This window comes from Amblyomma americanum, chromosome 7 (assembly GCF_052857255.1).
Source record: "Amblyomma americanum isolate KBUSLIRL-KWMA chromosome 7, ASM5285725v1, whole genome shotgun sequence".
NCBI lineage: Eukaryota > Metazoa > Arthropoda > Arachnida > Ixodida > Ixodidae > Amblyomma > Amblyomma americanum.
Window position 1 is genome coordinate 61,837,468 of NC_135503.1, and position 24,362 is coordinate 61,861,829.

A 24,362-nucleotide genomic window follows, 5' to 3' on the forward strand; every position below is an offset into this window, starting at 1 on the left:
AGCTGAGCACGTCTTTCATTCACTCAGCCTCGTATCGCTCGACAGGGACCCCGCATCGCTGACAGCGGTCAGCATGCCGTACCACTGTGGCATCGAGAGTCCCAAGAGAGTGCCGACAAAGGATGCGCTTGTAGCTCTGTTAATTTCGTTTTTTTTTTGTACTGCTTCACAGAAGCAGCCTCGTAAATAGACCAAATAGAATGATGCCATAGCAACGGTTGAGCCGCTGTCTCGTACCAGTCGCGCTCAACATAATATGTTCAGGCGCAACGCCCCATGTGTCCTATAAGGATCTCGGCTTCTCAAATGCTCTCAAAGATTCTGCGCAGAAAATAAGCGTGGTGATCGCACATAATTTGAGAACTCCTCTGCTATGATAGGAGCAAACGCCTCAGTGCACTTTTCACAACGATAGGGCGCTTGTCTGCATTCGTTGCTGCTGCATAATTACCAGAGAATAGTTATCACGAGGACAAAAGAGAAGGACTGGTAGGATTCCAGCTGCAAGAAGAGGCGCATTCAGAGTGGAGCAGTGTGCACTGAAGTGCCGTACCTTCGTGCAGTGTGTAAGCGTCGTCGTCGTCGTGGAACTGCTGCCTGATGACGATCAGGAGCAGTCCGTACGCTCCTTGCACCCCGTGCGTGAGCATGTGCACCAGCAGCGCGCAAGCGAACACGACCCATCCCCAGCCGCCTTCCGGATAGTAGTGCTGCCGGATGGTCGACACACTGGGCTTCTCCAGCGCGGCCTTGGAGACGCCGGGAACTTCGTTCCCTTCCTGGGCCTCACGTCGCATGGCATCGAGCACGCACGAGACACTGGGCGACCGACGCACGGCCTCGTTGTTCTGGATGCCCTGGCTGATGTAGTACGGGCTTCGCGGGTCCGTGGACACCGCCGACTTGGAGCGGTACTGCCGCGGCCGCGGACACCGCAACACCGCCGCGGCCACCGCGCCACAAGTATTAGCATCGCCGTTGCCTTCGGTGGACTGTCCTGTAGATGCATCAGCTCCAGAGATTTGTTCATCGTCGGCCGCTGCCGCTGTTCCTTCGGCGATCCGGGTGACTTTGGAAGAACCGGAAGCAGCCTTTCCAGTAGCAGCACTGGCTTTGGACGTGGACGGACCAGGGTTGTTGTTGTCAAGGCACGCGGTCGACGTGGACGGCTGCGGCCACAGCTCTTCCGGCAGGTTGTCCGGACGCGCTATGGGCATGCTGCGGCGTGACGGCCCGCATGGTACAGGCTGGGCCGAAGGCGGCAGCAGCAGCGGCGACAGCGGCTATCGGGCAGTGCAGACAGGTTGATGTAAAGGGAGTGGACGCTGCAAACTTCTTGACACGACGTCCAAACCAACAGCCAGGTTTTATGTTTCTAAAGTTGTGGAGATGACTCACTTGCTATTGTCGTAGCTGTCTTCGAGAGGTGCATAAACATGCCAGAAATGCAGAGATAGCTACACGCATCCGTAGTTATACCTAATGTTTCGAGGCAAGCATTGTGAAGCGGCTAGCTCTGCACGGTGGATGCCTCCTGCCTTTGCTGGATTTTTTGCTCAGGCATGCACCTTACGTGGTTGTCTATAACTTTCCACTTCCGTGGTGCACTTACGCGACAGAGCTCTCCAAGGTGCCGCCACACTGAAACTGACGCTTGTAGTAGTCAGCGCGTTCTAATATACATGTAAGTCGTTGTTGGATGCACTCACACTGGAAACGGAACTGATCCGGCATTGTGCGATTCTCGGCGACCACATGACGGCTCACGGGTAGACACTACACATTGTCAGGAATGGGTGCGCAGGCACGGAGGGTCACATTACGCTGTAATAGGAACACCTAGGGTATTGCTCGCTGGAGAGTAAACACGCGCGCACACTTAGGTCGCCAGCAACAGCAGCAGCACGCGGTTGTACTGGGCGGCCGAGAGTGCACGAATCCGCCGGGCGGGGTCAGCTCCCTCTGCGCGACAGCGGCGGGTCCCCGATCTCACCGCGTTTCGAAGTAGCGCACGCGGTCGCCGATCACCTGGCGGCGGCTTGATAGAGAGAGCGAGCCGGAGAAATAACAAGCACCGGCGGCGACGTCGTTGGACGGCCGAGGCACCCCCAGCGGGCGACGTCGGTGGCGGCAGCAGCGTCGGGAGCAGCGGTCTCCGCGGCTTCTCTGGCGGGAGCCGACTGAATCGAAGCTCCCGCGTTCGCTCCTCCCCGGGCGCGCGTAAAAAGAGGGGGTTTGTTCGGGGGGCTGCGTGCGTAAGCAGCGCGGCGGCCGCCGCGTGCGTAGGTTGAGGCCACTCTTCGCCTCCTCCTCCTCCTCTCGCGCGGCTTCTCCTTACTCAGCTGCTCTGCGACTTCGTTTCCTCTTTCCTCCCCTTACGGTCGCTTCGTTCGCGCATCGCCAGATGCTTGTGTATAGGACGCTCTCACCAGATGGTGAAGCGAGCACTTGTTCTAGGTAGGGACAGTTACTTCCAGGTAACTAGTAGCGCTAAGACACTAATGTTGTTGCGTGGGGGGAAAGACCCATTGCATGTCCCGCATTTGATCTTTCTGAGCACCCGTCGGTCTCTGTGATTCGCGTACTGCCGTGCCTATACATGACAGGCAGTTCCGGTGTTACAGTAAAAAGAGCTAGTGCAAGATTTTCGAATTTGTAACGAGAACAGAAAACTAAGCCAGACGGAAGTGAACACTTGGTAAACGCTTTATCGAGAACTTTTGCCACTTCTTAAGCGAGGCTTGCCTACACTCCTTGTAACTTTCTTCCATATCCCCTGTCCCTTTCTCATTATGCCTAATGACAAACATCTCGAATCAAAAAGAAAAATACGGATTCACCGTAAAGCAGCGCGACATAAAGGACGTAGTGGAAGAAACAAGAGACGACACGAGATCAATTGCAATGAATTCCGGTATGAATCGTCATTCAGTAGCTCCACGACAACAGGTCGTTTAAAAAGTGAAACATTAGCGATGCGTTGTTTTCATATTGCTGTTGTTTTGACGTCTTCATTTACGTGCAGAAAGTTTTCAGGTGTATTGAAAGTTGATGTCAGGGGCAAAGAAAGTACAGACAAGAACAGAAGTACAGAGAAGAACAGAAGCTCGCTTAGAGAAACCATTCTTTTCCGCGGCCAGGCAAAGCAGGTAAGTTAAAAATCCTGGCAGCATTAAGCTGACTTGCGTGCTATGTCGGCTGGAAAAGATACCAGCCGACTGGCTAGAGAGGCAATGCAGAAATGAATTTTTACCGTAAATTTTTTTTTTCGATGACCGTACATAAATTATATGTCCTCAAGATGCTTACACAAAGTTAATACATGCGATTTTTTTTTGTTCGTTGAAGAAGGAGAAGAAGACGATTTTACCGGATAGTAGAGGAGTTATAAGACGCAGAATTTGTGAACTGGCCTCTCGCCATCACTGAGTTAGGAATTGCTTTGTGAGTTACAGCAGCTTTTATATCTCTTATATCAGACTACAGCAATCAACCGAACATTTGTGATATGAACATTGAAGTGAATAACCATTTATAACAACGATTCCCACAAACAATGACGATGATCTGAGGACCTAAATAAAATTAGACAACACCACTCAAGATCGTTAAACAGTTCGACATATCAGCTCGCATGTTAAAAAACACCCCCCAGTGTCCGTATTCACCTGAGCAGTCCCCTCTATAGCTTACGCTCTTGATTGAAGTGTACGAACTCTTCTAATCAGCAGTGTTCATTATCTGGGCGTAAGGGCAATTTCTTTGCGAGCACATTTTGCTTAGCAGTGCTTTCAATAATAACATGGCTTGCTGTGACAGAATAGATATCTTAATTAGGACTGGATAAAAAGAAGATACTAGGAAAAACGTAGTTTACTTGATCAACAACGCAGCTATCTCAGAGGCTCCCAATGATAAATATTTATGTGTCGTAATATACTCCAAATTAAAGTGTACCGACCATGTCGCGTTAATTACTCTGTATACATAACCTCGGGTGAGACGCATAATCTTGACTGGATAAGAAGACTTCCGGTTTTACGAAGCAAACTTAGAGGGATAGCAACAAGCGTCAAGTTATTACCTAATAATTTATACCTGCTCTTAAGAACGGGGCAACTGCTTGGTACCTCGATATGAACAAAAGTATGAGAGAAGTTAAAACAGATGGAGGCGAGAATATGGTTTAATTAAAATAAGTGCACAAGCACAACAGAACTCGGCACTCCACATCTACTAGGCGCAAATCAAACATTACCACACCATACAGGGCCGAAGGTTCCTCCATAAGTTTTCTAAATTAGCTCATGCAATGAAAATTTGAAATTTATCCTCCACATGAAGTAAAACCACACGTAACCAGTAGCCTTAACCATTAGCATAATCACTTCTGGGGATTGTATTTTGCACTGATGAGTAAGTACTAAAATTCTTACTTTGCAACAATTATAAGTGACTGGGACTGTTTACCTGGAAGGCAGGGTGCATTGCTGGGCGAGCTAGTTTGGCATACTCAAATATGCAGCGCCTGGAGTGAGAACCTGGAAGGGTTGTTCTGCACAGCAAATTTCAAGAGCCATTCAGGTGTTTTATAGCTCATGACCTTTGCATTGCAGGTTGAAACCATTGTAAATCATTCCATGTTTATGAAGCTTTTTTGTCTGCGTGTAAATAAATACGTAAATAAATAAACGCCACGAAACACATCAAAGATGATTTTTCGGAGAGATTTCTTTTACAAAAGGTGTTCTTTTACCGTTCTTTAAAGTCAAGTAGATGGTAATAACCATGCATCTGCTTGTTAGCCAAGTATCGTACACTATTTCGGTTAACAAGAGTGGCAGCGAGATCTAGAGTGGCGTAAGGCTTGCGGCTCAGTGCCCATGTCAACTATAAGGAGTAGCCTGGAGCCACACGGTCGCTTGTTATGGCGATTTAATAACAGACAGAAATTATTCTGCGCATGCGGTGATTACGCTCTAGAGCTTTTCTGGGTGCCTGAAGCGTGAGGCTCACTTGTTTAAAGTACTGCAGTTTAAAAAAATGTTTTCAAACTAGGCCAGTATATAGAAGCAAGAAAACCCGCGTCAGAAGTGCATGCTTTCAATTCATGAGTACCATCGGCAGCAAGAGTACACGGGACATGTGTTCTCGGAAAAAAAGCATTCTAGCTCGGCCTCGTGAGCCAATCGCTTGGTATATTTAAGAGAAGATACAGCATGCACGTCTCCTCGTACTTTCGCACATTTCAGGTCACAAGATTATGTGACTGCGCAGAGAAATTTTTTTCACACTCAAGTGTCGTAAACTTTTGCTGCCGATAGTTCATGAAGTGAATGGCAAGAACAGAGTACCCTGCCAGTTTTGCTGCTTGGCTCAGCTCAGCGATTCTGACGAATTATCAATGATGCCTTAAGAACTCATAATACCGAAGTAAATCTGTACTTCATAAAAAAATTATGTTCCGTTGTAGATACATTTCAACTCCGCAAGAATGACGGGGGTGCGGACACGCAGCAAGGACAAGGAAAATGCACCAAAGTAAGGAATCAAGGATTTACATGGCTAGTATAAGACACGTTTATCTTGGAACAAGCTCACGTAGTATTGTTCCCAGCGGTTTTCTTGGCTGTGTAACTCCCTCTGTTAAAAAGAAAATGACTGTTTGGCAATTTGTACCCCATTCTGGAAATTCAAAGTACAAAGGACAAACGACGACAGGACTGGACAAGAGAAGCGGTACTAGCAAATTTATTTTTTAGGAAGTCTTTTCGGTGAACGTGTGCAAGTAAAACGGGCTATTTTATCGCCAGCCTTGCAAGGCTATATGTAGCGATGTTTATATGCGGCCTCAATTTTTTATTGTGTTTAGCCCCTGTTCCTTTTTTTTTTGCTTCTTTCTACATTGTGCGACTGCGTATGTCCGAGTTGATGATGGCCCCGACAGCGCATATGAGCTTGATATTCGAAAAGGTTTTCAATAAATGTAGTTTACAGTAGGATTCGTCCTGTCAAGTCCCGTCGTCACTTGTCTTGTGCAGTTCTTTGACTGCCCGGAATTTCTCCGCATTAACTACACAATTTTTCTTTATATAGAAGTTGAGAATACCTGAGCAAAGCATTCAGCTTGGAGCAAGCAATGTTCACTATTTTTTTGACGGCACGCCACTGCCAACGTCTGCCGTGAGGTCTTTAGCTGATGACGCCGCGGCACGAGGTATCAGTAGCTAGCGATAAATTACTCACGCGAAGCTCGGGGCTAGTGCGCCAACTGTCTGTCCGCCTCCCGGAAGCCTCTGACTCGCTCGTAGCACATCTTCTGGCTCCAGCCGCTTCGGGGCATACAAAGAAATATCGACTCCGTGGGTGGCTGGCTGGGTTGCCTGTGGAACGTGAAGGCAATTTCATGGTGCTCGCTTTGCTTTTGTTATGTAAAGCTTGTCATAAACCCGTGGTTACTCAGCACGCCGTGCCTATACATGTTCTTTTTCTTTCGTTCCAGTGCCTAATGTTTAGCAGCTGAATAATTGAACAACCGTCTGGTTTGCTTCCGCGTTACACGCATCCTGAGAGAGAATGAAAAAAAAAGGGAATCAAAAAGGACTCATTGCTCGAGCCTTGTTATCTGTTTCAACTTCAGGCGTTTTCCTTTTTTCTTTACTACAGACATAAATGCGCCTTTTCAAAACCGGCGCTAACCTCCGACACCTTTCTGGCTCGAGGCAATTAACGAGGTCTTTTTCTGACGGGAACACGTGCGCCTGTTTCCTGTTTTGCTTTCTGATTTTTTTTTTTTTGCTTTATGCTTAGTGCCTCGGCATTTGGAAGTCGTGAGTCACGGAGAGCAGTTTACACCTGGAGATTAAACTTTAGCAACGGGAGTTTCGGCGCTTTTCACGTCACTTTAGCGCCTGGCCCGCGCAAGCGTCTCGTGGTTAGTGCACGCCTGTCTAAAACCGTCCATTTGTCATCATCGGCTCCTTCGCACCTACCACGCGCATTATTAATATTTCCTTTTTCACTATTCTTGTGCAGCCAACACGGGGTAAATTAATTACTTATTGGTAAATTCGACAGTGGTGGTTTAAGTTTTGCAAGTAGCGCGATGAAAAATGAACCAGCGTGTAGAACGAGGCATTGACTTGGTTAACAAGCTCGAACCTGTAACTTTACCCGCATGTATACAGTTGCGTGCAGCTCTGTCTTTTACTGCATGTGCAAAAGGGTGTGTGCCAGAGCACATTTGACTGTATATGCATACCTATATGGTTAGCTCATCGCCGAATAATGCTAGTGTTCTGCCTCATTACGTGTTCAAATGGAAGTGCTATTTTCAACCCGTATGTTCAAGACAGAAATGAGGCAAACAATGCACCTGTCAGAATGTGATGCCTCCAGCGATGACTGACGTTCTAACCACATGGTATCGAGCCAAAACTACAGTAGCATATAAAGAAAGGCTTAGGCAGCCAGTGAGAATTCGACGGTAATTATGAAAGCTGAAGAACCCGTCAAGAACGGAGAAACAACGAAGAGAATGCACGCAAAGTAAGTCGGAGCAGGCACCAGCAAAATTCGCCCTCCCTGAATTGTCGATATGAGGTTCATTTTAAGGTATATATAACACGGCTATTATACTCGCCGAGCTTGCCGACAGGACAGCTGGAAACAGCTAAAGTTTTTTAGGACATCGTCTTCTGAAGGTGGTCAAACCCAAGTAAAATTTTACCAGAAAATCAAGATGCGAATGATTTGGCCATTGTTTATTAAGGGAAAACCGTTCCTGCAAAGATATATCACGGACGCGAACTGGAACTGGAAGTTTTTGGGGGCCTTTCATTTTCTTCGCCGAAGCAGCGCAGCTATGAGGAGTTGTGAAGAGCTATGCTATGAGAAGTGACTCCCCGAGCTAGGAGCCATTAACATACCCCGAAATAGCTGCACAAGGACGTTTTTGCAACTCGCCTGCTTGTAAATGCAGCTCTCGTATGCGCCACTCAAAATCGACGTATTTGTGCTCGGGATTAGAAGTCTGCAGGCAATGAACTCTCGCGCTATAGGTTCGCAAGCAGGGACAGAGTGTACTCGTATGTTCAAGCACCAAAAGTTAAGCCGCCGCTCCCACATCGGGTCATCACTGAGATGTGAAATAATGGTAAGTGCTCCACACAGAGTTATCATCAAACAGCTACTGTGTGTATGGTGCGTGAACGCATGAGTCTGGAAAAGTCATCATTCATTGTGGCACTCTATGCAGCCACTGCCTTTTCAAGGCGGCCATGTAACTCGGCGCAGACTTCGCTTCTACGCTGCCTGTATTCGAGCGCAAAATTTTTAAATTTCTTCAATGAGCAGCTTCAGCGAGAAGGTAAAGAGCGTATAACAGCAACAATGCGTAGAAGTCGAAAAGAAAGGGTTTCTTCCATGTTTTATCACGACTTTCATATAATACGTTCCTGCCACAACACAGCGGTTGCTCAAGATGACAACCCGATGCCATATTTCAATCGCCCAAAATTTTTCCTGGTGGCGGTACAGTTTTTGTTACAGAAGGAGCGAACAGCGGCGCTGTTTGCTGTTCCAAATTAGTTTTTTTTTTGTGGTTCCACTGTTGAGAATGATACGCACACGTGGCACGTGTCTTTTCTTTTGTGTGTGCGCGCGTGTGCTTGTGGGTCCGCGTGTGTGCGTGTGCGTGTGTGTGTGTGTGTGTGCAGCCGTATCATTCGGCTTGAATAGCAACATCAAATTAGCCCCATTCTGCCACGCGTCCGGATCCATTGTTTTTTTTTTGTTTCTGAAGTTAAGCTTTCATTAATGGGCCCATCTGCTTACTCACCTGGGGCTATACTAACAGGCACAATCTAGTCACGCCTAATCTAGACAGAACACAATGAATATAAGTAAAAGACGCATCCTTGAGAGCTTCTGTGTCTGAATTTCGCTCGCGCTTCCAGTATTTGCTGCGACCGTTCTCAACAACACCTTTGAAAACTTCCAGTTTGAGCCGCAGCCACGACCAAAATGAAACGATACTTTAGGACGTGCTCGTGAAATGCCATGAATTCGTTCAAGCCTCAAACTAGCACAGGTCATCCAACAATCACAGTTGTGATTTCAAAAATGAGGGCGCACTTGCGAGCCTCATTTTGCGAACTAGTTCCAGCCGTAACACAACTGTATCGATGGCAGTTGTTAAGTGAGGAAGGGCTTTTGTTTTCATATTATGGATACTTTACGCGCTTGGAATTCAATCCAGACAAAAATCAACATAGAGCCCGATCTGCATTGCCAACATTACCACCAGAGAATATAAGTAGCGATTGAACTATTGGTGTTGTTGAGCTGACTGACCCGTCAGGATACGCTGCACACGCAGAAATGGTTGATTGATGGAACAGCTGCGCCAACACGGCCATATCTCTTCCCCACTTTTTTAGAAATTGATTGATTCTATAGGTTCTATAAAGTGATTGATTCTATCGATTGAGTTAGTAATTCGGGGGCGATTATTGTGCTACGAGAATTCCCCAAGTCAGAAATCTTGTAATAACACCACCTTTAGTTTCCAATATAATCATGGACGCCATTTCTAGGAGTGGAGACTTTAATAATTGATTTTAGTTACAAGGAAATTCAAAACGACAGTTATTCTCTAACCTCGTGCCCCCTGGTCGCATAACCTACATGCAAAAACGGCTTTTGTGTACTGCTCCGCGTTTTAAAAGCAAATACTCATAAATCCTAATCTTGAAACGTCTGACACTGCCACGCTATTCAGGAATCACGCCAAAATAACAGAACAATTTTCTAATGACATATATGCAAATTATTCTCGGAATATGATGACTCGTGTAAGATATTAGCCTGCAGCGGCACCCATAAAAAGAAGCAGAAAATAACGTAGGGCGAAAGGGTGATGCAAAACAATTATTGACAATCAGCTTGTAACGTAAGTTAACCCATTATTGCCGAAGTTAAAACCACTTTGTACATTCACATATCTTTTCAGCATGATAATAACAGCGCGCACAGAACTCTTACCCGTTCTTACTTTGTTACCGTGCAGCCTGAAAAACGTTTTCTAATTTCTTTCCCTCATAGAGCTTGCTTGAAAGCTTTTGTCGGCTTCCTTAATGCTGTGAAATGGTCACAACTTCAGGCTGCCTGAACAATTAAAAAGGCTAAACCGTAATGCGTATTTGTAGAAAAACTTCCAACGGTACCGTGATTGGGATGCTAAGCGGCCAACGCCACTGATGTGCTTTCTGCTCAGTGAAGTTCATTCCCACGCTGGTGGCATTACTATTACTGGACGCAGGCCGGGCGTTCACAGCCACATGTATCCGTCTTGCCCTGAGAAACTCTGAACGAGACTGATAAAAGTTGATTAGTAGCCATCCACCTTATAGCATGCGTGCTGCTTCGAGACATCAAGTTCTCTCTCTTAGTCGTTATATGTCAGGTTAATTGTGTATTCAAAGTTTACCTTCTGTACCTCTTTGTTGCTATCTTTCATTTCGATTTTTTGTATGCTTACTTTTCTGTACTGGTTTTACAGAGATTTGAGTATATTTCTTACTAATAACTTTTCTTCACGTACAATGTATATGCCTCTGCCTCCGCCCCCGACCCCCTTGTAACGTACGTTCGTACCCTGGGGGTATAATAAATAAAATAGGTAAATACAAAACAAATAAAAACAACTAAACACATAAATAAATAAATTAATTAATAAATCTTGCATCTTGCCACACATACTAACAATTATTTGATCCCAAATAGTTTCATATTCGCGTACCGCTATTTTGTATGTGGAAGAAATTTGCGCATTATTGTGTTATGTGGCGTTCAGGCGTATATATATATATATATATATATAGAATGTGGCGCGATTAACGATGAGCAAGAGATGATTTAATGCCCGCTGGTCTAGGGCGAACGCTCCCTCCCACGCCACTACAAGCTTCGTCTTCTTCGACACAATATACTGCTAGCCTGCCTTTTGGTATTAGCCACCAATGTATAAGGCACTGTACCTGAGTGTTGCTTATTCTGCGTTTCTGTCTTTGCTGCGAATGATAACCGTATACTATTTTTTACGTTTTCTAGTGAACCTCTTGTGAATATTCAGTGCTATCATCTTGTCTATCAAACTTGTGAGCGGTGGTTGGCATCAGATGCGCATTGTGCCCCATCCGCTGCTGCGGTATATCGAGAGACTAGTGAGCACGCTGAAATAAATAAATAAATAAATAAATAAATAAATAAATAAATAAATAAATAAATAAATAAATAAATAAATCCTTCATATTTATTTATTTATTTATTTAAAATACCTTACAGGCCCCATGGGGGCATTGTGTAAGGGGGGTTACAGAGTAAGCAGCCTTCTAAAGTGGTATACAAAAGATCCACCTCAATACAGGGCTCATCAACATTACTACCAAGATAAAAACATGAAACAGGAACAACTGTAGTAATGAAAGGCCATAAACCATGATACCATACCCTATAAGTCTTTTATAGCAAAAAACCTGCGCGAACGTTAGCGCGCATTTTTCGGCAGTTGCTTTTATCGATGCAACATTCAACAGTAAAGTTTGAGCTTTATCAATGTTTATACCGGGTAATCTTCAGCTAACATTTCAGGACTGCCGGCGAATAACGTTTTTCGTTCCCTCACAACATGTAAAAATAACTGCAGCTGCTCCTTTGAGAAGTAAACAACCTCCTAATGGTTCGAACCGTGGCTCTTTTCAAGCTGTAGCGTCCTTCCAGGCTCTTGCTGTTTTCTGCAATTCGGCTCCAGCCGCTGCGGCCGCCCGTTTGCTAAGAATCCTGACGTGATGCGTGAAGCCGGCAACAGCTGTGCTTTCTGGAGCAACCACCGCACTGTGCCTCTTTTTCACTCTCGCTTGGAACTTCTTGGAAGAACAGTTCGGCGCACTTCGAAACTACTTAGGTGCAGATACACGTTGCGTTGCAAGAGCTCAGGTTCTACGCTTCCATACAGGAAGGCTGAAAGACAAACGAAATACAAGTAGAGTCGACGGAGATACCAGCGCGTGAGGAAAAAGAAGTCTAAGGCAACTCTGATTTCTTGCCCCAACTTTTTGACGCGTACCGCTCTTGGTGAGGAAAGTTGCTTACTAGGCGCTTAGGCCCGCACTTTCTACCCGATCACAGCACAGGTTCGCCTTTCCAAGAGAAAGCAAAGAAACCCGGTCGTGTTAAACAAACCTTTGTTTATTGAAGTGCTTCATCGAGGCCTTCCTTCACGAAGACGCCGGCCCGCCAGGCTGGGAAAGTGCGACTCGTGCTGTCATTCTCTCCTCTCTTCCATTGCTCCCTCGCAGTATTCTTCTCCTAGTTTCGCTGGCAGCAGTGCCACTAAAACATGCTTTTTTTTGTTGTTGTTGTGACATGCCCGACTCGATGAAAGAATTTTTTTTTTATGTACATCCCAAGGAGCTACGCTTTTATCCATAATAAGCATAGCCCAAGCCATTAGTGTATAGGGGAACAACCCACAGTCCTAATCCCATAGCTTATATGTTTAACTTTTTTTTCAATGCGATAACATTATTAGGGTCATGACGGTGAAAATTATTTGGCGCTGTCCGCGTTGGTGTGAGTCCGCCACTTGGCACAGATGGCAGGTGGAGAGAGCAAATCCTTCCTCTCCACTTCTATAGAGAGAAGGGAGAAGCCGCACTAAGAGTGAATCAGCAAAAAATGAATAAAAATAGCGATTACGAATAGAAATGGACAAGGAATGGAATCATATTTGGAATAGGACAGAAATGGAATAATATCAGAATTTCAATAGAATCAAAAGTGGAAAAGATTCACCAGTGAAAGACAATAGAAACAGGATTCGAATAGATTGGCGAGTGAAAGAGAAATCATCTCCTCCACATCAATCCAACTGATCGCCCTTAAAGCTTTTTTGTGCACCCCTCAGTTCTGCAACCTTTCGCACAACGATCGAGCTATGTGGGTGATACGGCACTCGATGTCTGTGAGCTTACACAGACCAATAGACTGCTCCTGATCTGGCCTACTATAGTTGGATACAATTCAAGACAACAGCGGCTTTTTCCCTTCAAAGGACGTCCTTCCATCCAATAGTGTCGGCCAATTCTCATGAACCTGCGAGCAGGGAGTAGCACGACAATGCAGGGAGGGGGCTATCCTATCTTTTTCACCTTCAAATTCCTGCATTGTTACGATAGCAGGCTCATGAGAACCGGCCGACGCCATTGGATGGGAAGAGGTCCTTTGACGGGGAAAAGCAGGCATTTTCCTGACCTTTATCCGACTATAGACATACTGATGCTGTGCAGGCACTCGCTCAACGTTCGGGTATAGCTGTCGATGTAGCCTGATTATCCTGGCTGTAAGTTTCCCGCACTTCATCATGTCGGCTTCATGTAGCGCCTAGCCATGCGGTCTGTTAACTAACATGCAGTTCTCATTTGTCCTCACTCATTTCCCCTTGATTGTTTTCTTCCATGGAGGAAAAATTCTCTGATGTTCGCTGCTCTCATCATTCAGCGGGTAGCACTGACATCCTCGTCCCTTCGTTTCCTGCATTTTACGTGTTTCAAACGCTGCAGCGCGGTCGTGAAATACGCTGTGGTTGGGCTGTGCAATGGATGGAACTGCAGATTTCTCGTATGAATTCTGCGAACTCGAGTCTCCTTCGCTTACGGGGACGGTTCGTCGCTCGGCTCCATCCTTGGCGCGCTAGCGAGCAAATTCGTTCCCTGTGGGACTACAGGGCTGGTTCCTTCCGGGTGGGTCCCTTGCTACGTGAGTCGCGAATAACAGTGACGAATCGCCGCTCCCTTCTCATTTTTGTCGCAGCACGCTCGCGGGGGTGGCGGCGACCCAGAAAGAAACTCACGGCCGCTTGCACGTCGTTCATCACTGAACCTGCCCGTCGAACGCGGAGCAGACGGAAACGTCTGATCGGACGGAACGGACGGAAGGAACTGCTGCGGAGGAAGGATGAGGGGAAACAGCAACGAGAAAAAGAAACGGAATAGAATGAAGGTAGCAGAAGAAAACGCAAGAATTTCAAAAGGGTCGAAATCAAAGAGCGCAGAAGGAAAATACTAACTGCAAAACGGGTGCTCAGTCGCAGGAAACCTGGGTAAGCTCCGGAGGCGGTCTGGAGGCTTGTGAAGAGTCAACGGCAAATGAGAAGTGAAATTAACAGCAAGAAAAATAAGATCATGAGTGAAGAGCGACATAATTTAAGGAATAGGTGATGGCGAATACGCCACAACAACAACAACGGCACCAGCACCACCAACAATATCCTTTCGATGGAAAGCGAAGCCTGGTGGCATAGTCAGAGACGGGCGTGTTCTTGGCTCGGGAGGAGGGGGGTTAAATAAGAGAAGCTAAATTTTGTTTCTTTACACTATCACTCTTCCAGAGTTGGTAAATCATAACACCAGCCTAGGTGTGGAACTGCTGACATCCTCTTCCGCGAAGCCAGTGTTAATTTTAGTAAAAACCCATGAACTGTAAAAAAAAACACATTTGGTTGTATGGAGTGGGCTCGCAGTTTTAAGAAAAAATCATCACTCACTGGCAGCAAGAACAGTCCTGAACGACACATACTTAAGGACAGGTAATGTACACACTGGAAAGGAACTGTTGCACTCTTTGCATAGTTTATAAAAAAAGGTATTAATGTACGAATGACGACCATAGAAGCGCAAGGACTTTTCTTGGAAGCGAGGAGTAAAAGGCGGGACTGGTGTCTTGCAACGAATGAAAACAAAAACATCCCTGTGCGAGGCAGTGTGTGCAAGAGAGTAGCAAAAGAAAAGACGGACCTGACAGCGTCAAGGGGAGTATGATATATTACGCTTCTTCGGCTCGTCGAACACGCGCCTCTAGAAGGCAGGCGCGCTATTCGCGTGAAAAATGCACGAAAGGGAGAAACTGAATGCAAAGCGCCAAGTCTTCAAACTTGAACGAATTATCAAAGAATTAAACAAAAACAAATGAGACAAACTGTGTCCCATGCATCCTGATTCCGTGTTTAGATGCTCCAGAATGCAATTTATTGTGAACGCTTGTTCCCTTGCTTCCTCACTGCGTCTTCTTCGCCTGCCATGTTTATTAGCAGCTGACTGAAGAAGCAGGTGTGAAACATGGTTTAAAATTGAGCCCTCAGCAGCTGACAGACACCGCTTAGACTATTCGGCAGTGCACCTCAATGAAAAGAATACATGAAAATACAAAAAGGGTACTACTCTTTGCAGTATTCTACGTTAGGGAAAGACACTTACCTTGTTGGAAAACGAGGGCATCGCATCTAATTATTTTACGGCAAAGTTGTTTGCAATTAACCAATTTTTGCTATATTGTGTTGTTTTTGAGGTGTTGCGTTTTTTGTGGTTTGAATGACTTGTTCGCCCACCCTGCTTGGAATCAGTGTCCGTATATTTTGGAAATAAATAAAATAAAACAAAGAAGTGAGCAGAGATAAGGAACGCGGTGCTTTATAAGTAAACATTCTAAGAAATCTCCACCGGAAAAACACTGCGCGTAACGAGAAAAGCCAGCCTTTGTAGAAACAAGACATCTATGGGGGAACGCATTCTGGAGTCACTGCAGCCAAGCCGGTGAAATATGCATGAAGGTCCAGGAAACGTGCGGCAATCTTCTGAATTAAACTTTCAATACATATCCATCACCGCCTTGTGTTTACTGACAGAAAATTTTGAGCTGCAGGCTGCGCGTCCACTCCCCGTGGTTGTGTGGGCGGAATTGGCGCTCTGAAATGAGAAGCGTTGGTTCCAAGCGGCTGAACGTCCAGGAGCGCAAAGGCATCAGAAAAAAAAAACAAGAAAAAAAAAACAGCGCAAAGAGAATCGATGCTCCTCATCTTCAGTAAATTGGAAATTTGAGCCGGGTGGTGCATAGCATACATACAACAAAGTACGAAATAGCACAGAGACAGAACGCACTCAAAACAGACACAATGTCCCATGCGTGCGCTTTTTGGAGCTCACTTTTCGTCACCTTATCTTGTGGGGTGAAGATTCTGCTTCGACGGATTTTTATATCGAGGTAAGTAATTTCCACATTGGAATTCGTGTAAATTCGCTGAGTTTTAAAAGGAATGAATGTGCGGAAAAACAAATAACACAAACGTCCTTGTTTTGCAACTGATCAATGAAAATTTCGTGCCCACCTTAACGCGGACCGCGTGGGGTAACAATCGAGACGCGAAACTTGTTTTGCGCGACTGAACCCCCAAATTTTGGCCGGATTTTATGCAGGTGTCACTCCGTTTAGTGGTCACGGCTGGATCGTTTCTGACTGGTGTTTCATCTTATGCTCCATCTCTTACAGAATAGGCTCACATTATACCAATAGTACATCACATGGAAGAGCATTTATATTATGCTCATCACGTAGTTATGCTTCATCTTGATATTTTATGTTTACGCATTGAAGAATTTCCGCAACTGATCTGTCTAACTTCCTCAGGTTTTGTTCCTTGCGGCCTTACGACCCAACGGTAAGCAAAATTATTTTTCATTTATCCATTGTTTCTTTCTTCCTATTATTCTAAATGGCGCCCCCATAGCGCTTAGGATTTAACGCACGCCACACAGCACACCTTCAACCTAGCCCTAATTTTTTTTGTTTATTAACCCGAAATCTCCATGAGAATGGCCAAGGAAGAAGGAGCACGGAGCAGTTTGATGCACAAACCCCCTTCCAAATGGGAGCATTGGCGAAACATTAGTTGGAGGTCAAAATGAGTCAGAAATTACAAACATAGCCCGAACTCACAAAGTGAACAAGGAAGGGGAAAGCCTCAGGGTGCTCGCCAACCTTTCTAGAAAAGGACTTCTCTGGAGGTTACCCAGACGAAGACAAGTCATCTTGTCGAAACGTTGGTAAGCACCCTGAGGATTTTCATTGCCTTGTTCACTTTGTTTATGATTTATGGGGGTTTAACGTCCCGAAGCAACTCAGGCTATGAAGGGACGCCGTAGTAAAGGGCTCCGGAAATTTCGACCACCTGGGGTTCTTTAACGTGCACTGACATCGCACAGTACACGAGCTTCTAGCATTACGCCTCCATCGAAATTCGGCCGTCGCGGCTGGGTTCGAACCCGCGTCTTTATGGTCAGCAGCCGAGCGCCATAACCACTGAGCCACCGCGGCGGCCCCCTTGTTCAATTTGTGAGTGCCAAGAAACCACCCACCTTCCCTCTACCTAATATAGTGAAGAACGCATATTTCGTTTTATACAAAAAAACGATGCACAATAATAGCGAATAGTTATTAGTAGACAGTGACAACGCCAGAGTAATAAAGTGAATATGTACACAGTAGGAAACGAGATCTATGCGAAATTATTCCTCTCAGACACATGCTCACGGCGCATTCACACTGTTTGCATCAAGTTTGCTCAGATTCCCCTTTAGGGCTTTCATATTCTGTGTAAGACAATAAATTCGACTAAATTTCCACTTGAACACGTAGCTGTATAATGTGAAATATTATCAACTTTATGGAGGTTAGCAATACCATCTTATCTCCAAAGTTACAGCCTTTAATCAGCCTTTTCAGACCCGAAGCAAAGAATTGCCAGTGGCCAAGTCGACTGGCTTATGCAAACGCCTTGACTGTGCTAGGCCGTTTCTTGTAGACACGCCCTCGACCATGTCTTCCCGTTCTACCGCCCTTACAATCTTCTCCCGAGTGCGTCTATAAAAAGGTGGAGCTGAAATCCGGCCGCTCTTCTGCTTAACGCACCTCTCCGCCATTGCGTTATATTATTTATTCTCTCCGCTGCTGTGCTGGGGAGCAAGGCCAATTATGATGCAAGCTATCTGACGGCTGGGTATCAGCCTTCTAATTAAGGAGATTGCGCTGCAGCAGCTGTTCTTCCTCCCGCACTCCATCCCGCGTTAAAAAAATAAAATAACGGACACGGCGCCGTGTGCAAGAGTGCAGAGCTCGACAAGATACTGCTCGTTCTGACAGCGAGGGGCGGAGGCGTGGAGAAGCCCAGGCCACTACAAGAGACATCCGAAGTTGTCTGGAGTGCTCTCAAGCACTCTGTGGAGTTCCCCTTGGGAGTTCTGCTTTTCGCGACCAAAGCCGCTCTGTCAAGCAAGTATTAGAAGACCAATTAATTGAGAAGTATTAATCTGTTACATAACAAACAGCAGATTAATGCTGGTAGCTCTAGTGGAACGTATGACCAAAGCAACGTGGTGACAAAGCTGAAAACTTCATCAGAGGCAAATACGAGATCCTAACAACGAGCACCGAGAGTGGATAGGTACATGCGCTAGCATCATTGAAGGGAACTCTCAACCATTACTCGGAAACCAAAATTATTTTTACACCTGTAGAGAATATGAAGCGGTCATAAATTTATTATGCATACGGAGAAAAATTGTTTCAAAAACAAAACAGAACTATGCTTCTTATTCATGCTATGTGCCACCCTACACTAGATGCTAACTATATAATTCCTTTTAAGTCGCTCTTGCATCACCTGTTTTCGGTGCTGCAAGTGGAAATACTGGACATTGCTTGCTTTCTGATTTCTGCACTGCGGACATCTTTTAAGGGAATCCCAATGAGGGCCGATATAAAATGTTGGAAAAAGGATACTTCCCTGTTAATTGTTCGAGAAATTTACGAGTACTGATTTCAGGAGTGCAAAGGAAAGTTTTAGGCTTTAGGTTGAGTTTATTTCCCACAGCAAGTATGGGGCTTGTACAAGGTGTGGTCAGGGAGGGGGGGAAAAACCTCGGTCAAACAGCTTGGCTGGCCCCTTCTCTCCTACAAAATGGCAGCAAAAGCACGAGAGTTACCAAGGATGGTACATATATTTAAAAGAAAACTATTCAAGAGCAATAATTTCTCACAAAGAATAATATACGCTTTGAGACGAAATGGGAAGCAATAAACAATAAATTCGTGGAATTCCAGTCAGAGCATACAGTATCCGTTAGTAATTTCCAATATTTTTCCTTCGTAAGAACGCGCAGTTGCTCTTCGGTTAGCCGGTATTTGATTAGTGTACTTGGCAGGCTATTTTCCAACGTTTGAAAACCGTAGTTGATACGCGCTCGTGGAACGCGCCAAATGTTGATAATGGCGGGTAGAACGAGATGACATGTTGTTCGTAAGTTGGCAGCAGCTCGTAATGTTGTTCTATTTTTCTGGATTTCTGATTTCAGGGATGCCAGTAGCTGATGCTCATATAGGGTGGAAAATTTTGCAACCTTGAATTTTGAAGCACATTCATTATCCGATGTAGATGTACAACAAAATAATATTCTGAAAAATAGAGCACCACGCAACATACACGAATTTCATGACATAAAAGAGGATGGTACTGTCTAAAATAATTCAAAATAATTTACTATTGTCCTTCTTGCTCATAGCAAGGTTGAGATGCTGTAAACGTAGGACGATAGTTTGTAATGTAGGTCCCAGTTCGTTAATTGGTGACATTTATATTTTTTTCAGTTTGCTCTTGTTGCTCGGCTTATTGAGGCTAATTCGTCTGCGCTTTTTCGCTTTTTCTTTAATGCTGAAATAATCAAATACTAAAGCCAAATACCTTGACAACTTCACGCTCTTTTGTTGGACGCGTTGTTCATGCCTCGTTATTGCTGGATCGAAATGATAATCGGACCATTCGTTTTGTCTGTAAAAGAACAGACCTTCATACTTAATTAAACTTCAGACGGCTGACCATGTGCTTGGGTTTTGTGTGAAGTGAATTCTTTTAAACAGTTAAATATAAAAAACGGTGCACAAGGAAGATAACACATATATACTGCCGCTACTGCCATCACAATAACTTGGAGACTGCTATTTAAGGATCTTTCAGAAAGCCCAAGAACCGCCAATGAGGAATGTCGCTGTGGAGGGCACTGCAAGTAACGGAACAAAGGTAACGGGAACGACGTTTCAAATCGCGTAGTAGGAATGGCTGGCCGATTGCCGATTTCGAGTCAGTCGGATAAATACCCCCTGTTTATTCGGCAACTCAGCCTTGCCTTCCTTCTAGTGTATGACCGTGGATGCTTGTTAATGTGATGTCTTCTGGTTTGGCGTTTCTTTCTGCCTTCTTTGTACGCAGTTCTTAGAGAAATGTCATATGGCTGAAGTAAGTACCTCGATGGAATAAAAAAAATTCTGCAGCGACGGCCGAGTCGTCTAAGGCCTCGGGAAAAGACGCTGCTTTATTTGCGTCGGCGCTCGTTCGAACCTGTATCAGCTCCGTGGTTTGGGAAAGATTTTGCTTCAGTCGGATATCATTTGAACGGAGAATTTTTATATAATGCGGATAGACTCGGCCTCAGGTTAGCCCCAGTTTCTGCGCCATGTGGATCTGATTTTTTCCAGGCAGGTATTTCGTGTTTAAAAAACCGGAGTGACATCAGGAAAGAAAAGAGATGAAAATGTTTCGAATTTTAAGTCTTTCATGTATACCAAGAAACCAACTCATGGTGTACATTACGATTCAGAAAACCTTCTCCATCACTATTTGCTGCTAGCTTTCTGTCTATCTCCATCACGTTTAAACGAAATTCAGCCATCACTTACCGCCCGTCACCTTTATCACAACTTAATGCTGCCACGGGTCTGTGTTCGCGAATAATTTGCGGCACTTAAAACGCTGACCCCCGGGGCCTGCAGTTCATTCTTCCCGGCGTATCCGCAAGCGTTCATATCACTAGCGCCCTTCAGCCAGCTGCAAAGGTTGCATGAATTATGCAGATCATTTTCTTTTCGACTCATGGATGTTGCCCGGTTGTGACTCTTGAAATAACCGATCGGCGCCAGTTTTTTTTTTTCTGGGGGGGGGGGGGGGGGGGATGGTAGGGGTTCCGCAATTTCACGCGTGCCGCATGAACCCTGCAGCCCACGACATTTGGCCCCAATAAGTAATGATCTTGCATTTCAACGTTGCTGCCCCTCGTTGATATTCGCGATGCATGAATAAAGAGATTAACGAGCTTTGTGCCCGACCAAAGAAAGCTTTTTTGTTTCTTAATGTTCGCGCCTTCATAAATCATCACCAGCCAACGTTGCCCTCGACGCGCTAATAGGGCCGAGACTTTCTAGCAAGAAACCGGCTTCTTGGAACAGCGTATGCTAGTTGTGAATAACCCTAAATCTTTGTGTTTCACGTAGAAAATGAATTGCAGCTGTGCTTGTGAAGAACATTATTGCAAGAGTACTTGTTCCCACTTTTTGCGTAAAGTTTTTGAACTTTGTTAAAACAGGTTAAGAGCTGTAAGTCTTTTATACGCGCGAAATTAGCCGGCGGAGCATGATAAAGGCGCGGCACGGCATGGCATGAGATCTCAGCCAGGCCACCTCAACGATAGCAATCGAGCAACTAATCTTCAGCATCTCTCGTGAAAAAGTAATCTGCAGTGTTTCTTTACATTGGTAAAACTACAATATACCCCATTCTTGCTAATCGCAATCGGGGACTGTTTAGAGTAAGCCAGATAAAACTGTGCGGCGTTGCTTGTAGCATAGATTGCACATCACAGACCCCAGCGGATGAAAAATATAACCTCTTTCTACATGCGTGGTTTTATTAAGCACTGCAGCAAGTTAATGCATACTTGCCAGGCAAATAAAGCGTGCAAAGGAATCACAGGAATGGAGATTCCTTATCTATGCATATTCACTTGCTGATATGTCAGTTAACGAAAAACATGTAACGTTTCTGCCCCTGTGTCTTAGGTTGTGCTGAATGAGTGAATAAACGAATAAAAATTCCCGGTTGGAGTGGAGGTATGTGCAAGCTTCCCCGCATTTTCTGGGTGTAGCAGCTATATTTTATAATAACCTACATTTCCGCAGCTGCCACCACAATAATCTGAAGCACGCGAGTAGTGCAAGCGAAATTTGAGGAAAGAAGTGGCTCCGTTACATTGATAGTGCTTGTATCTCAGTGGCTTTATGCGTGTTTTAAACGTCACGAATTTCACCCTGCCCGCGGCGGTATCCTTTCGTGTAAGGTGAAACGTGTATACGCCTGTGTACATTGTTTACTACGGATGGTATGGTATGATATGGCGTGGCATATAATGGTGTGGTATGGTATGGTATGGTATGGTATGGTATGGTACGGTATGGTATGGTATGGTATGGTATGGTATGGTATGGTATGGTATGGTATGGTATGGTATGGTATGGTATGGTATGGTATGGTATGGTGTGGTGTGGTGTGGTACGGTACAGTACGGTACGGTACGGTACGGTGTAGTGTGGTATGGTATCACGTATTATGGTGTACAGCGGTGTGCTATGGCACAGTATGAGTCCGGGAAGCTGCTAATGGGCTATGAAAGACGCCACAGTCGATGGCTCCGGATTAATTTGGACGTACCTGGGGTTGTTTAACTTCCTCTCTCTATGCACAGCCCGCATCATTTCGTCTGCATTGAAATGCTGCCGTCGTGGACGGAATTCGATCCAGCTACTATGGGCTCAGCAGCCGCACAACATAGCTATGAAGCCACCACGGTGGCCTTCGGTGCATTGCGAACAAGCCCAGGTGGTGGGAACCCATTCTTAGCCCATCACTATAGCGTAGTTTAAAGTTCACATTATTGCTTCGACATGCTCAAATTCATCTTCTAGTCCAACCCGAATTTTTAAATTTGTTTTATTTGCATAGAACACGAATTACAAAACAACGTTTTGAACCCATAGCCAACGGCCTGTGGCGGGCCCAATTGTAAAGTAGGTTCAATATGTGTCATACGCAACAGATTAACGCAATAAAATACTTGACGAAATACTCAACAAAGTAAACATTTTAACAGTACAGTACAGGACTAAGGCTAGGGAGGTTCACTTGAACTAAAATAACACTCATCAATATATGTAAAAATATACACTTGTAAGGGCACCATAATAGCAACCAACCAGGCCTCAATAAAGCAAGGAGCATTCATTAGTCATTGTACATGAACCAGTTTAAAGCACCAATAAATTTGGTAGATTGCTTGGCATCTTTCAAAAATTCGTTCTATATGAGAGCGCCGCTGAACTGTAATAAGCTTTCTCTATATAAATTGTGGCAAGTAGGTAAGCTAAACCGGTGGCTTGTCGCTACCTTGTATTTCTTTGTGGTAATGTAAACACGTTCAGCAAAAATGGTTCAATCGTTCGTATAATAGTATGAATTATTTTAGAAATCTTGAACTTGTATAAGGGTTCAGTTGGTAGAGAATGATCTAATAAACATGAGACAGCGGTATGCTGTGCACGAGCTGAGTACGTTAGAGTCCGTAATGCGCTCTTCTGAAGACGATATACTATATACCGCCCGATGCCTTATGAAGTATAGTTTATATGGCTGTGTACCAAAGAAAACGAAGCATGCGTGAAATATCGAACTCAAATAATTCTCGCACTATAATCAGCATATAACATTCTCGTGCCAATCTTGAGCACATTTGTATAATTTGCGTTTTCGAATTCTTATTTGAATCAAAATAAACATGCAAATATTTATATCAGTGAGCCTTGCACCACTCAAATTCCAACTCCAAATATCCAATTCCTCCGGATTTGTTACCTTGTTTCTCGAATGAAAGATGGTATACTTTGTTTCGGTAAGGTTTAACATTAGTTGATTAGCAATGAACCTTGTAGTAACACTCGTTATTTCTTGAATAATGCTAGCCGCTATTTCCATTATAGAGCGCCCAGGAAGGACTAGGACCGTGTCATGGGCATACATTAAAGATTCTGACTGCTTTAGCACAGATGGAAAGTCATTTATGCAAAGGCACGAGGAAGAGTCTTAAGCTATACTCATAGTGACGGACAGCAGTCCTGCTATTCATCCTCACCATTTGTTTACTATTACATCGGCGTCAATACGAGGTACGACAGACGCTTATCATCAGTCAAATAAGAAGCTGATGACATACAATATAGCAAGCAACCTTGTGAGCTAGAAACCTGGGTCTACTTCAGTGATGCCGAGATTCAGGCTCGCTTATTTTGGCGCGTACCAAAATCATCCATCAGGCCACGGTATGGGACGCCGTAACCGGTACATTACGAAAGGAAGACACATCGGAACTTTCAGCACCATGATGGAGGGCGCGCTTTAGATAAGCGGCTGCTATACTCAATTAACGGCCTCGCAAAGGAGGCAATCTGGTTCGGCAAGGTGCCGGGATCTTTTTCTGATCGAGTGCCTATAGCTTCTGCGTGAGCGATGAGTTTTCGCTTAGGGGACGCCATCGACGATGCGCACAGATTGATAAAGATGGAACGCGTTAGCTGGACATTGGTAACTTGTCTCG

At 45.0% G+C, this 24,362-nt stretch overlaps 1 protein-coding gene across 6 annotated transcripts in view; it reads right to left on the minus strand.

The window, feature by feature from the left end:
- Positions 1–24,362, minus strand: part of LOC144099216 (monocarboxylate transporter 10-like) — a 220,696-nt gene that overhangs the window by 113,040 nt on the left and 83,294 nt on the right. For 2 of the 6 annotated variants that reach the window (XR_013307346.1, XM_077632361.1), the window contains exon 1: positions 554–2,182. The exons of 3 other annotated variants lie outside the window; for them this stretch is intronic. Coding sequence is in view for 1 of the 3 variants with exons in the window: in XM_077632361.1 (XP_077488487.1) it covers positions 554–1,217 (664 nt within the window). In the remaining 2 variants the exon portion in view is untranslated. Of the gene's footprint in view, positions 1–553; positions 2,183–24,362 lie in introns of those variants that run through there. One more of the 6 variants, XR_013307347.1, reaches the window with a different exon arrangement.